The 14936-nt window shown below is 40.7% G+C and overlaps 1 protein-coding gene across 1 annotated transcript; it reads right to left on the bottom strand.

Annotated features, from left to right (window-relative positions):
- Positions 1 to 1212: 1212 nt before the first annotated feature.
- On the bottom strand, positions 1213 to 7702 carry tmx1 (thioredoxin-related transmembrane protein 1). The gene is made up of 8 exons (XM_063909052.1): positions 7482 to 7702; positions 6327 to 6442; positions 5803 to 5848; positions 4845 to 4973; positions 4585 to 4630; positions 4154 to 4255; positions 4002 to 4068; positions 1213 to 3122 (listed from the first exon to the last, which is right to left on the bottom strand). Exons 1-8 carry the CDS (start codon positions 7670 to 7672, stop codon positions 2899 to 2901), a joined length of 921 nt encoding a protein of 306 aa, XP_063765122.1. The 5' UTR covers positions 7673 to 7702; the 3' UTR covers positions 1213 to 2898.
- Positions 7703 to 14936: the final 7234 nt, after the last annotated feature.

The following is a 14936-nucleotide window of genomic DNA, read 5'->3' as shown; positions in this document are numbered from 1 at the left end:
AATGTGTTCATGAAGGAGGGTTAAATCAGTATGTGTGTGTGTGTGTGTGTGTGTGTGTGTGTCTTCACACTGATGATTCAGCACACAATCAGCTGGTCTGAGGTCAGATAATTCATTATAATTTCCTTAATTATTGGGAGTTCATGCATGAAGAGAAGCAGAGCTGCAACATCAACCGGAGAGCTGAAATGGCTGAAGGCCTTTCTGTGTCTGTAAAAGTGGATGTATAACTGCAGGTATGAAAGTGTGTGTTCAGCTGATATGAATATTAAAATGAATGGTTCATCGCTCTACATCACTGTGATCGACCTGCAGACCTCTCATCACGTCTGTCCTCTGAAGGACGCCGTCTCACGTCCTCCTGAGCATGAATGCTAACATTAAAGATGTGCTTAAAGTTAAACCCCAGAATATATCTGGGGGTTTCTACTCTCAAATGCATTTCATCTGAATCATGATCTTCCCTTTGTCATTTATTTTATGATCTTTACTTCTTTAAACCAACGTTGTTGAATGTAAAAGGAACTTGCCTTTCTTTAAACTTTGAACAAGAAACTAGAGGCAGTGTTAGAGGGACACCTGCTGGCAGAGAGGAGAACTTCTGATACATTTACTACTATTTTATATTTCTATGGTTGGCTTTTAAGGGATGACACCATGTTGTGCAGAAAAAGAGCAACAAGTGACAGAAAACATCGAGAAAGAGACGCAAAACAACCAATAAGAGACTTCAGAGGGATAGAAATAGAGGTCTAATGACCAGAGATAGGTGCACGATCATCGGAAGAGAAACAATATAACCAAAAAGCAACAAGCCAAATGACCAAACAGTGACACGAAGCATCTGTAAAAACAAACCAAAAGAGAAACCAAACTATAAGAGATGGAAAATCAGCAGGAGACAAAAGATCCAAACATAGAAACGGAACGAGCAGAAACTCTGACGAAACAGCAAGGTGCGACCAAAAGATCTGTTCATTTAATAGGACGTAAAAACAGACTATACTTTCATCCATCAGCTGCTCAAAGACGCTTTAGAGAGGAGAAAAATACTGATCTCAGGCGCAGAAGAACATCGGACTGATATAGTAATAAATCATACTCTGGATTTATAGCCGTTAAATAACGCTTTGGAATAAATACTGCTCTCGTGTTTGATCTGCAACGTGTTCCGGAGTTGATGTGTTAGCATGGATACACAACATGAGACACTTTCAGAGTTAATCTTTATTTAAAGAAATGTTGAAACAATAAAAGGAGCTCAGAGTAAAGTGTGAATGCTACGAGGCGGGTAAAAAAAATCACCAAATTGTCATCGGGTCAAATGAATCTAAACCGGTCCTTAAACGCCTAATCTGAACTGAAATGTGTATCTAAAATATCTCACACACACATACGCACACACATACACACAGATAGACACACACGCTGAAATGAATACAGGCTGAGCAGAGCGTCGTTAATATCTGAGAAATTAGCAGAAAAAGTGCAAATTTGTTCAAGATTTCCAAAAGAAACCAGAAGCACTCGTTTAGATAAACTCACCTCAGAAATTCAGGTTAAATTTGACATTTTTCAGCGTAAAAAAGTTGACGTTAAAGTGGTTAAAATAAGATAACAGCATTATTCTCTCCGCCGTTAATTCATATAAAAAGGCGTCCCTAAATATTTCCTCTTCCTTTTTTTTACGGCATGCAGATACATCCGGCTCTTTAATTAAACGTCCTTTAATAATTAGAGAATCAGAATAATATAATAACACAAAGTAAATTAAACATCCCGTTGGTTGATTGTTGAGATGGGGACAAACACACACCAGGGCTTTTATTTTGGAGGGGGATATAGATCCTTTCACAATAAAATCTGCTTCTAAATCACTGCATTTCTGCAAACTAAAGTGCAGCTCACATCGAATTAAAGTTCTGTCTGATTTAAAGGCATAATCCTTAAGATTTTCAGGAACAAAAGACACATTTATGGGTCCTTTTTCGGTGCAAAATTCATTTCAGGTAATTATATTAACTAGTTAAAGTAGTTTTGATCATTTATTTTGGGGTTTGCTGGATTTAAATTGCCTTTTCTGGCAGGAAATAAATAATATTTACAAGTATCAGCCTCACTGCTAACACCATCACATGACCTGCTGTTGCTACTTCACAATAAAAGCATTTAACTGGAGAAACAGTGGGGCTTTTATTGTGAAGGAGTGTCAGGATATGAAACTACTAAATAAGACAACTTCCTTTTTTTATTCTGCAATTGTTTTATATTTTTGGCATGAAACATGACTGATATCAGCCTCACTTCCCCCTGTTTGTTTCCCTTAAACCAACACTTCCTGTTGCTGCTACTTCACAATAAAAGCATCAAACTGCAGCTTTATTGTGAAGGATTGAAAGGAAATGCATTGAAGTTTTCTACAAAATAAGAAGCCTTTCTATTTTATCTTAGCTAAATCTTTAGGACTATAACACGTCAGGTCGTTCACACTTTCCTCCGTCAAACACAGAGATTATTTGGGTAAATATGTTACGTTTGGGTTAAGAAAGCAAATAAGACACATAAAAGAACTGTCTGAATACATGAGAGGAGGAGGAGGAGGAGGAGGAGGAGGAGGAGGAGGAGGAGGAGCAACACGCCTGGGATAAAATAATAATAATAATATTTCGGAGACAAACACATAATAAACACACATTTTAAAAAACGATGCATAGCATAAACAACATTGCAAAGATCCAGCTTCATACCGGCTCTCCTCAGCGCTCCTCCTCCTCCTCCTGCTGGGGAGTGTTTCTGTTTCAGGAGGAGTCTGAGGCTCTGAGAAACCAGGGAGGAAGAGGAGGAGGAGGAGGATTTTACTTCCTGCTGTAAACACTGATTACCGGTCTCCTTTACACTTTAGGAGTCGTCGTCCTCTTCATCGTCCCGCTGCTCCCTGGTCCCCACAACCCTCTTCCTCAGGGCCTCGTCGGGGAGGCCTTCGGGGGAACCTCTCCTTCTCCTCCTCCACACCTCGTCCTGCTCCTCGTCCTCCTCGTCTTCGTCATCATCCTCCTCTCCGTCCGCCTCGTGCTCATCCTCCTGACGCTGAATCAGACGAGCCTGCTCCAGGGTCTGCTTCTCTGTGGGGGGTCGAATCAGGACAGGGTTAGAAAGGATTTTCAGAAAAATAACTAAAAGAATCTGAACTTGGAGATTATCAAAAAAAAAAAACGAAACGAAAGATACAATTTAAAATATACATCTCATTTCCTCAAAAATTAAAATGGGTATTTATAATTTTGAGATTGAAGACAAAATACAGATTCTCCCCTGAAATGTTAAAGTGCTGCCAGGAAACAATCTCTCTGTGGGTCAGAAAGGGTTTACTGAGGCCAGAGATATGGAGATGGGGTCAGATGTCTGGTCAGACGGCAGAGACAGCTTACGGAGAGTAAAGAGGGGATGGATGTCCGGGGGGTCTGCGGGGGACGAGTGGCAGGCAGCAGGCTGACACTGAGACTGAGATTTCTGACTTTTTCTAAAGTTAACTTTTAAAACTGTCCCCACTATCTTCTCATTATTCTAACTCCCTCTTCATGTGGCCCTAATCATCTTCTTTTAGAACTTCACTTTTTGGCTCCCAATCATTTTTCCTTTCTTTTTTATTTTTCAAACTTTAGATTTCTTTTCTAAAAAATGATCAGCTGTTTGCAAATTTCAAAGTTTTAGAATTTCCGACTATTTCTATAAAACCCCTGATAACTAGAAATACTGCCTAAATCATGCAGCTCTAATTTAGTCCTTCTGAGTTTGCACGACGACATAATTAAATATGACGGCTATGGTTTGAAGTTTCCTCAGGATCCCCTTTAAGAGATCTCCGTACGTAACAACAGAAAGTGAGACTTACTTTTTATCATGAGGTACAAATATGTCCGACAAACCAATGGAGATTTGAGATTTGAGATCTTTGTGACAACTCGTACTATATCGGTGCTCTGTGTTTGTAATAAACTCACTCTGGTAATAATCCGAGGAGGAGAAGCGTCTCGATGGGAAGGCAAAGTCTGCGATGAACACCAGGAGCTGCAGAGAGAACCATCACCATCAACACACTGACATGATTGCATTTATGCACTTCATCTGCTTGAGAGGAAGAATGGTAACTGACCAGTCCCAGAGCGAGTCCAGAGAAGAGCGTGGCCAGGCCGAAGATCACGTACGACCCCCACACCGGGATCCCCAGCTGATCCGTCATGTAGTTGTGACAGCGCTGCAAAACAGGACAACACTTCTTCAGAAACAGAAGAGGACCAACTGGTTTCTGCCTCGTCTAATAACTCCTCCTGCATACAGCCATTTCTGTGATGTAGTTTTGCAGCTTTGAGTTTATCCTTCAGTCGTACAATACGTCTGATGTTTATGTGTGTATCCTGTTGAACTGCATGTGCTTTCTTGTGTTCTGCAGGTAAAATTCACTCTGGTTTCTTCATGCAATGGCTCACCGAGCCGGGTATTCTTCTCTGAATGGATTAATAGGAAATATCTTCCCATAATAACCGTCCTGCATGCTGACAGAGCGGAGAGAGGATCCTCACTTACCCGGATAAACATGGAGAGCTTGAACAAAGCTGACATGGAATTCATCCTGAGAGAGAGGAGGAAACAACAGCAGGTTATCTACACTGTGACATCCACATGTAATAATGGGGGGATTAAACAGACAGAAAGGAGACGCTCAGAATAGATGTTCTGTTGTTTTAACTGTGGTTCAAAGCAGGGTGTGTCCCTATGATCAGATTTAAATAACCCCATCACGTGCCTCTTTAATAAACAAGACGTGTAAATCTGAATTTGCTCACAGGAAGGAGGACGGGCCGAACCAGGAGGAGATCGGCTCGATGGATTTCCATTTCTGCTCGTCCACGAAGCTCAAGAAGTCCTCTTTGGTGCGAGCGCCCTGATACTTCCTGAACACGCCGTCTTTACAGCTGAGGAACAAACAAACACAACATATTTAAGGAACAGGGAAGCTTATTGACCCTCATTTTAAGTGAGGGATACATCCTGGATAGACACATCTGCTTAGCAGCTGGAGAGTTATTATTGTTGAGTGACAGCTTTAAGAATGAAACAGCAAAATGGGTAAATCTGCAAAAATATACGAGCAGATTTTCTCTGCATTGGAGCATTTTATGATCCTGCAGAACCGATACATCTTGCAAAGTTTAACCAGAATCTGGAGCTTAAAACTATTAGTATTTAATGGATTTTTATACACCAGAAATGACTTTTACACTGAAAGTAAGAAGGAAACTCTACCACCACAGCATGAGTTGGTGTCTGATGGTGGTTGTTAGTAAAGAGGGAAGTGATTTTCACAACTGTTTTTGAACTACTACAGGACAAAGCAGCATTTTATCATCAAGCATAAACACACCTTATTAGTTGCTATGTGTTCTCAGATAGGGAGGATCTGCTCTTTTCTTTACCATTTTATACATATACAATTAGGTCATATTTGGTGTTAAGATTGGGTGAAAATAACTGTTAATGTTCAACAGTCCAAAGGTTTAAAATGAGCTGCTTTCCTAAAACGTGCCTGTATTTATACCCTCATTTACTCCAACAAATTAGATGTATTTTCCTGACTCATGATTAGTGGAAGTACATTAGGCAAACACAAGATGTAGACGTTTTAAAACGGAGAAGAAAGAGAACAGAGTTGATGATCTTAAGAGTACAATCTTTCGAATGCTGCACTTCCTCTTGAGTAAGACCACAAGAGGAAGTGATCAAATAGAGTGACTCAGAACTCACTGGTAGATGGTCGGAAGGGAAGTGATGATGAAGCGTCCGCTCAGACCTGACAGAGAGAGGCGTTTAATACAGAACAACACAGAAGACAGTAAAGTACAGTAACGTTAAGGAGAAAAACACCTTTTAAAGCTCCTATATTTAATGTGTCCTTCAGTCAATATTTATCTGAGAGTCTGCATGAAAAGACAACAACGTTTGATTTTAGAAAATGTGGAAACAATTGCCGTTCAGGGCTTCCGTAGTTAGTAGACTTTGCATCTCATATGTCATAACTGTTATGCACACTGTTCAATATTCAAGCCTTTGAAGCATTTGCTATTTTCAGATAATGACGTTAGGAACTCTGGATCTTGAGAAACAAATCAAATTTAGCAATCACTTCTGGAGAATTGAGAATATAAAGTGTTTGCATCTATATAATCTACATTTCAAGCACTTTTCATAATGTAAAGTCCGTTTGTAGCTGCAGAAGTGCATGTGTAGACATTGCATGTAAAGTAGCTGCAGAGGTCACTGAGTCTCACCCGGCTGCTCCGTCACGTCCACCTTGGCGATGTTTACCCCCATGTCCTCCCCCCAGTCTGCAAACTCCTTCCACACCGACTGGAGCTGCTGACAGGCCGGGCACCAGGGAGCATAACTGCAGGGGGGGCAATAGACACAAGTCAGGCCCCAGAAAAACATCCCTCACAATAAGGGGTCTTATTATTTCTGGATCATACTTTAAATCATGTTCTAATTTTTATTTATTTCTTATGGTCTTTTATTTATGCATTTGTTGTGTTTACTTGTGCTTAAGTGAAATATAATATTTAGTTTGTGTTCATTGTCAAATCCACCAGATACAAGCTGAAACCCCCCAGTGTTTACCTTAAGAGTTAGCATAACAACAAGGCTAGCATGTAACTCTGTGGTATGCTAGTTAGCTCAGTGAAGGTGACAGCTGTAAGCTTAGATTCAGCTACTTTTCAGGGGTAAAAACAGGCTGAATAAGATATTTATCGTATTATTTATTATATATTTGGGTAAAACGGATAATCTAGGTGTAAAAATGAACGAATAACGGATGTCATGGCCGTTTATAGTAGCTGTGGAAAGCTAACTGACAGGCTAGTTAGCAGTTAGCTGTTAGCTCTCATAGGAATGAACGGGCCCGTTCTCTTTACACACCCTTTTCTTATTTAGACAACATATCAGGAGTACAATTATATAAAACAGTAGAACTGAATATGGCCCACACATGAAACTTGAGCTTGTGTTATGTTGTACTTCTAAAATAAACGTGTAAACATAGATTACACAATAGTACTCATGTGTTGTAAGCCCACTTTTCATATCAATTCAGCCAACGAAAACCTTTTCGAACAAATCTGACTTTACCCAAACCTGCTTGAAATGTACCCTTTATTATTAATATTACTCCTACCATGAAGTGTTGTTTGTGCCCAGTAGAGATTTATAAATGAGTGTGTGTGTTTAAGCACTATGTATAAACTCACATGTGTTATTTATCTTCATTAAATCCTAATTAAATGTATGCTATGTATTATTTATGCTGACACAAACAGACAACCTAAATTAAAACTGAATCTAAAAGGAATAAGGGATGACGTGCCCGTCTCTCAAAATACCTAACTGACAGGCTAGTTAGCATTAGCGGTTAGCATTAGCACACTCACAATTCTATCATCCATTCTCCCGACAGGATTTCCTCCCAGCTGCTGTCGGTCACTTCTCTCAGGCTGTCCGGCTTTGCAGAGCCTGACGTTACCTGAATCACCAGGAACACACAGAGTATCCACGAGGAGCGACGTTTTATAAAAGACAACATTGTGGAGCTCATGCTGCTAACGGCTAGCATACACGCCATGTCTGTTAGAGAGAGACTTCCGGTGGGACGTTCCACAGTCAGGTGGGGAGAGGAGGGGATGTTTGTGTTGAAATAGATCAATAACATTAATAGTATTTTACGTCTATATCATGTTGGAAACATGGTAGGAAAAAACAGGTAGGAAAAAAGCACATTCAGGAGTTTATTGTATTAATGGTGTCTGTTTGTGTCTGCAGATCTCCCCTAAATGCACCAACAGTAACCACATAAAGCCTAATTTGCATATTTAAACATTACATGTCTCAAATACCAAGATGAATTGTGGTAATGTCAGTAATGAAGTGGGGAAGTTTCATGGTGATATCTGTTAGTTAAATATTTTACCCTATTCACTCGCAGTGTGTACTACAGGTATGGATTTTACAAGCTGTTTTCTGTCCTCCTCTCTCAGCAGAAATCCCATACACACACCTAACTGTCCACTTTCATGCCTCCCTTTATTCTGAAGCTGTTTACTACGTTCACACACTCATTTATACACACTTTGTCACTAAAAACGCGCAGAAAATGACTTTTTAAGGCAGTATTTTCTGATTTATATACAAAGAGTTATTCAAAATCTCTTCTCTTACTGGCTTTATCCAATATTCAGATATATGTTCTGGAAATGCATGCAAGTTAGAGGATGAAATATCAAATATATCCTGTTAAACGTTGATTAATAGCAACTGAAGCAGTGTTTACGTGCAGTACCAGCAGGTGGCGCTATTGGATTAGAAACGACTCATAAACAAGGTGACTGTTGCATTCAAGGTGAGAAAAACGTTGTATTTAAAGGGCAGTTCTTGAGTAATCAATGTAGTTGTTCTTCACCACAAATCCTGAGCCTCTTTATATGTCTTGCCTGGTCTGATCCAAGACCTTAATGCATCAGTAAATATCCAGAGCCAGAGTCCAAAGTCAAACGTCAATGAATCCATATTTCAAAGCTGCAGGTTTTTGAGTGTATGCTCCTCCTGATGAAGTCTGATAGTATTCATCGCTTTTATCCAGGAGTAACTGAGACACCTTCAAAGCTGCAGCTTCAAAGTGTTTCATATTTTGCATGATGTGTTGAGTGAAATCCAGTAAATCTGACCCGAGGTGAAGTGCAACCCTGCCTGCTAATAATGTCTACACAGATTCTCCTTCAAGACTTTTTGTTTGTCTCAATGTTTAAATGTGCTTTTCCAGCCTCTCATGTACTAAACACGTAAAACACAACCAAGCAGGTTAAAGAATATAATTCATAATTCATGAAGATGTTAGTAAATATAATTCACTTTTTATCTCTCCTTGTTTATTTAGTGTAATATCAGTCATTGCGTTCTATTATTTTATTTGTATATATATTACAGAAAATATATAAATGTTACAATATATTTAGAAAAGCCAGAAAAAATATTCTAAAAGAAAAAGTGAAAAATGTCTGAAATGATTGAACCATTATTGTACCTTGTGAAATGCTCAACAAATTACCCAAAATATTTAAAGTATTTCGGATAATTATGATTAAATCCAAATATATAGAAAGAGCATGATCTTATAGGATATGATGTGTTGGTGTAGGCTGAACCAGCAAACAGCAAATAAAAGGAGTAAAATGCTTAAAACAATGTGAAGAAATAAAAAAATAAAGCATGAAAATTCCCCCAAAATATCCCAACATTTTCCAGAATTTGAAAATGTCCAAAAAACATGCAAAGAATGTTAAAAAGGAACACCTTCTGCACAGCTCTCAAATCCGGACCTGCAGACTCTCACTCTGAATGTATTTCTCATGCTCACTTAGTTTGTCACTTACAAGCCTCCATACTTTGTGTGCCACAGGGTGTAAAACCATCACTCAGCTGGCGTGTGTTTCTGCAGGAGCATCCTCCTCCTCGCTCCGCAGAATGACAGCAGTTTTTGTTTCAATGGGGAATCAGCAGCAGTTGTCACCTCCGGCTCTATAAATACCCAGCAGAGGACACACCAGCAGCTCTGCTCCACTTATATGAAGCCTCCTCCTCCTCCTCCTTCACGTGGCAGCGAGGAGAGTAAGTGGCATGTCGGGGGAGGAAGAGGAGCTTCGTCCTTCAAAGTGTATTACTGTGCCAGGAGGGGGTAGGAGATGTACCACATGGATTTTGCAGAATGACAACAGATGGTCCAATGTTTGAAATCCAACACAAAATGTTCACTGGAAGAAATCCAAGAGAGTAATCCAATGCGTTAAATCAACCAGAGTTATTCACTTTATAAATGAGGCTGTAGCAATGTTGGGATGGGCAAGATGTGGGTGAGATGGTGGAGTAACATAAGCTGGATTGGCGGTCGAGATGGTGTAACACCTGGACTGAGAGAGAGAGATAGAATGGGAGGATGAAACCCTCTTCACACAGCAGAGCACACACAGTGAAATATGTCCTCTGCATTTAACCCATCCTAGTACTGGGAGCAGTGGGCAGCTATTGTGCAGCACCCGGGGAGCAATGGGGAGGGGGGATTGGAGGTTTCTGGTGCCTTGCTCAAGGGCACCACAGCAGGGCCCAGGAGGTGAACTGGGAACTCTCCAAGTAGCAGTCCACTTTCCATATTTCAAGTCTGTTTGGGACTTGAAACGGCGACCCTACGATTCCCAGTCCAAGCCCCTACTGACTGAGCCACTGGTGGACAAGAGAAAAAGAGAGAGAGAGAAAGAGAGAGAAAGAGAGAAAGAGAGAAAGAGAGAGAGAGAGAGAGAGAGAGAGAGAGAGAGAGAGAAAGAGAGAAAGAGAGAGAGAGAGAGAGAGAGAGCGAGAGCGAGAGCGAGAGCATGCTGTTGTCTCTATCATGTTGTTGTGTTAGCAGAATCAGCTGTTTCCCAGAGGAGCCACGAACACCAGATTCACCTGAGAGCAGAAAGAAATCACACCTGAACATCTGTCAGGATCTGCAGGAACATCTGGAAGCAGCAGAGCAGAAACAAAGGAAAGCATTCTGTCACCTGAGCTCTGCACATCTTAATCCTCTCTTAACGAGGGCTGCAGAGATCCACACATCACAGAGCATCTGTGGATAACTAAATCTGAAGCTAATTATGAGACAATGAGTGGTTAATGAAGGCATTTTTAATAGTTTGGTCTGAAATTATATTAGCTGACAAGAAAAAGTGGAAAAGTGTTGCTTTCTTGTTACTGTGTGAAACAGGAGTGTGAGTGTGAGTGTGAGTGTGAGTGTGATTTATCTCACACTTCAGTTCAAAGCTAAAAAATAGTCTGAGAAAAAGTAAAAACTCTGGAAACAAATACAATTATAAAAAGTTCAAATCTGGATTAATTTAAAAAGAAAAACATCGAAATTCTGAGGAAAAATGATTCAGTATTTCTGGAATTCCACATTTTTCTGAACCTCTTATTTCACAAAAAAACTGAGAAGAAAGTCAAAATTCTGGGAGAAATTTCCACTTTTTGCATCGTCTTTGATTCAAAGGGGCCCTCTTCTGCTCAGGCAACAGGGATGCCTGTGCACAATTAAAGGGTGGGAATGGTCTTATTTGATTCATATTCTGGACTATTTTTGATAACCACATCAAATGTAATGTGAACCTTGGCTGTTTTAAAGCAGGGCAACAGTTTCCACCTCCTCTGTAAAGTAAATGTGTGTTTCTGTCTTCTTTTATCCAATCTGCTTCTTTTTCTCTTTGAAAACACAACCTGATCAAAGCATTGCACAGAATGAGGAACCCTTTCTGTCTGCACACCACAGAACAAACAGCATGCTTTATTTCCCCGTCTTGTGGCTCGATTGATTCTCCACTTCACGTCTTTATGTCTGAGAGAAAGGCTGAACACTGTGAGCCTCAGAACAGAAAGGAACCTCTCATCTCCGCTGTCAATGTTCCCGATCTCTCCTCCAGTCGTCTCGTTTCAAAGCAGATTGCGTCTCTCTGTGATTCTCTCTCAGATGCATTAACGGTGAGAGCCCATTAGCTTCACACATTAACACTAAGAGGAACACGAGTGACATTAATAAACAGTGCGAGAAATCACAGCTCTGCAAACTCACTTACTGCTAATGGAGTCTTTAATGGAGAGGCTTCAGAATAATGGAGAACAAAGCTTCAAAACAGGGTTAAAGGAGACGCTGTCCTGAAATTAGCCTTTGCTATCAGAGAGAGGTCTGGTAGATTTAATACAGTTTGAGGGAAATCATGTTCGTTTGGATTGCACTGTTGGCCATTTCTGTCGTTTATCTTTGTTGCCTATTTATTTTTTCTGGTAACTGTTTCATTTCATTTCATTTCATTTCATTTATTCAGATTTTTATTTCATTTATTCATTTCTATTTGTATGTTTTTTTTACTGTGTATACTGAACCATTTATTTTATTTGTTGCTTGTTATTAACACATCTTCATTAATGCTATATTTATTGTTCACTGAATCACGTCTGTTTATTTTTATTGACATGTTATTTTATCATTACTCATATATTTAGTATTTCCTGTTATTGGATATGCATTTGTTTGCAGGGTTTACTATAGAATGTATATGAACTGTATTACTGTTATTAATTATAGTATTGTATTCATTTCTTGTGGCGGAGGGATCATTTATTTATCTGTTGTTTTAAAAATGATTATATTTATTATTATTTGTTTCAAAAGATGTTTTTCCGTTTACTTGGTTTCACTCAGAACGAGACGCTTACATAACGATGAGCTGCGATGCCCATGTAAGTAAAATCCTTCATGAGTCACAGAGAGGAAGCAGTGGGAGGACACACACACACACACACACACACACACACACACACACACACACACACACACACACACACACACACACACACACACACACACACACACACACACACACACACACACACACTCATCTGGAGAATATATTTCTGTAACGAGGTTCCTGCCTAGAGCAAAGTCCATATAAATGCATCTCCTTCATAAAAATAAACCTGAGACTGACTAATCTCCGGGACGTGACGTAAACGCTTCCTCTCGTCATCACGTAATGCTGAAGTCGTTCACATTTTTATATCATTGTAAATAAAAGACCCCCCTTTATTTCCGTCAGAAGCTGTCCCTCCCAGCTGATTCGTCAGAAGACAGCAGAAAACTAACGAGACCTTCAGTATGATCATGCGTTACCGCACTGGTTCCCAACCTTTCCTGTCTCGTGGTAAACCCTTTGTAATCGTATTAAACCCAACCGCTCCTTAAGTGAAGATCCCAAGTATAACTCACCATTAACACAAATGGAAAGGGAGGCTGTGGCTCAGTGGGATAGTGCGCTGTTCTTCGGATCAGGGAGCATTGGATCAATCCCCACTGCAGTCAGCATGTGGTTGTGTCCCCGGGTAAGACACTTCACGTGATCTACTTGTGCTTTCCCTGGTGAAAAACCATCTGCCATACTGGTGTGCCAATCCCACCACCACCTGTCTCCAATAAATACAATTTCACCAGGTGCCCAAAGAGGCCTTCAAAATAAAAGCATAAATAATGACCATGAACAATGAAATGCTATGACGGCTCTTACACTTATTGTGAGTGAGATAAAGATGTACGGCGCTCTTCTAACATTTTCAGACGAGAACTTTTAATGAAGCACTTGCTTGTCCTTCATTAGCCACCCGTAGCTGTGTGTGTATCCCTGCCTAACCGTGCATGCATTCTTACCGCCACGTTGCAGCTAATGTGAGCCAACTGCTATGAACCACAGTGGTGTTACAATCAACACCATCCCGGGAGGAACTGTAACTCCAGACTGGACGGGACACCAGACTGTGGGAGGAAATGCCATCAGTAATCTTTCCACAGACCCCCTGCGATCGCCTCATGTACCCCTAGGGGTCCCCGTACCCCTGGTTGGGAACCACTGCGTTAAAGGTTCACAGTATTTAGACTTAGCGAGATCTAAAACACTCGGGGTTATTCTGAGATATCTTCGTGGTTTGAGGATTTTTCCGATGTATAAAAGCAAAAGGGTAAAGACTTCAAACTTCCGTCTCCTCCGTCTCCTCTGTCTCCTCCGTCTCCTCCGTCTCCTCTGTCTCCTCTGTCTCCTCCATCTCCTCCGTCTCCTCCGTCTCCTCTGTCACCGTCTCCTCTGTCGCCGTCTCCTCCGTCTCCTCTGTCGCCGTCTCCTCCGTCTCCTCTGTCTCCGTCTCCTCCGTCTCCTCCATCTCCTCTGTCTGTCCTTCATTTCCTCCCCCAGTCACTTCAGCCTCTAATTGTAAATCCCTCCTTCTTGCCGTTGACCCTTGACCTCCAGCGACTCTACAGGAGAGATGGTGGAGGGTTTGGTTTGGTGATTATTGATCACTGGTTTGCACATAGAACCCCCCACGCCTCCCTGGGGAGCAATATGAGGCTGGTGGTCCGACTGAGAGGCCGTTAGGAAGCCAGCAGCAGGTCTGGAGGATAAATCACAGTGAAGGGTCGGCAGTAATGTTTGATTTGATATATTTCTTATGGGAAGCATAAATCTTCTGGGTTATGTAAATGCACACGCTAAAAACACACAAAGTGCATGAAGAGAATCCGCCTTCCTCTCAAGAGCAGGGGCAAAATGTACACATTTTTCAAATATATGTTTAGCACTTATTGTATAAGTAAAACCAAACAATGAAACGTGTCTCATCAAATGTCTTTAAACCGAAGCCATGTTTTTATACAAATAAAATAATAAACGTTTATAAAAAACTAATAAAAAGGTCCTTTTTGTCCACTTGCCAAATCACTTCAAAATGTTTGGATTTGTATTTAAAGGAGTCACAGAAAGCATCTATGTGGTATTCAAATGTTCTCTGATGTCTACAAAGAAGGTATAACACTTTGGTTGATCCAAAAAAGGTCCAGATGTGGTTTTACAGACCCGTTTATAACCTATGATTTGGTCCTCTATGAAACGAACTGCATTGCCTTATTTGGGGCTCATTTAAATAATGATGACGAGCTCTGCTCTGATTGGCTGGTTTACAAGGAGCAATCCATGGCTGCTTCAGGCTGGATCCTGTTGGCCGCTTGGGGTTCTCCGGACTCTTCTATTGGCTGACGTCATCGGGGGCGGGTCCTCTTATGACGTCACCGTCGCCATCTTGTTAGCGATGTCCTGAAGCTCTCACCTCCGATATTCTATTATGCAATCCTTCTGAGGTTCATCAGGTATTAAACACGCAATAGTATGATTGCAGCATCAATGAGTGAGAGGTAGAGGCGGTGTGTTTAGTATGTAACTCCACGCGTCCTTCTCCCTCTACTCGTATATACAATACAATATTAG

The sequence above is a fragment of the Eleginops maclovinus genome, chromosome 19, assembly GCF_036324505.1.
Source record: "Eleginops maclovinus isolate JMC-PN-2008 ecotype Puerto Natales chromosome 19, JC_Emac_rtc_rv5, whole genome shotgun sequence".
NCBI lineage: Eukaryota > Metazoa > Chordata > Actinopteri > Perciformes > Eleginopidae > Eleginops > Eleginops maclovinus.
This window is presented reverse-complemented; position numbering and strand designations above follow the sequence as displayed.

Excerpts from the sequence above, each read along its gene's own strand:
- tmx1 (XM_063909052.1), bottom strand. The coding sequence starts at position 7,672 with ATGGCGTGTATGCTAGCCGTTAGCAGCATGAGCTCCACAATGTTGTCT. Across the intron at positions 4,256-4,584 it reads AGCTCTCCATGTTTATCCGG|CGCTGTCACAACTACATGAC; the intron begins GTAAGTGAGGAT and ends CCTGTTTTGCAG. Across the intron at positions 4,069-4,153 it reads CTGGACTCGCTCTGGGACTG|CTCCTGGTGTTCATCGCAGA; the intron begins GTCAGTTACCAT and ends TTCTCTCTGCAG.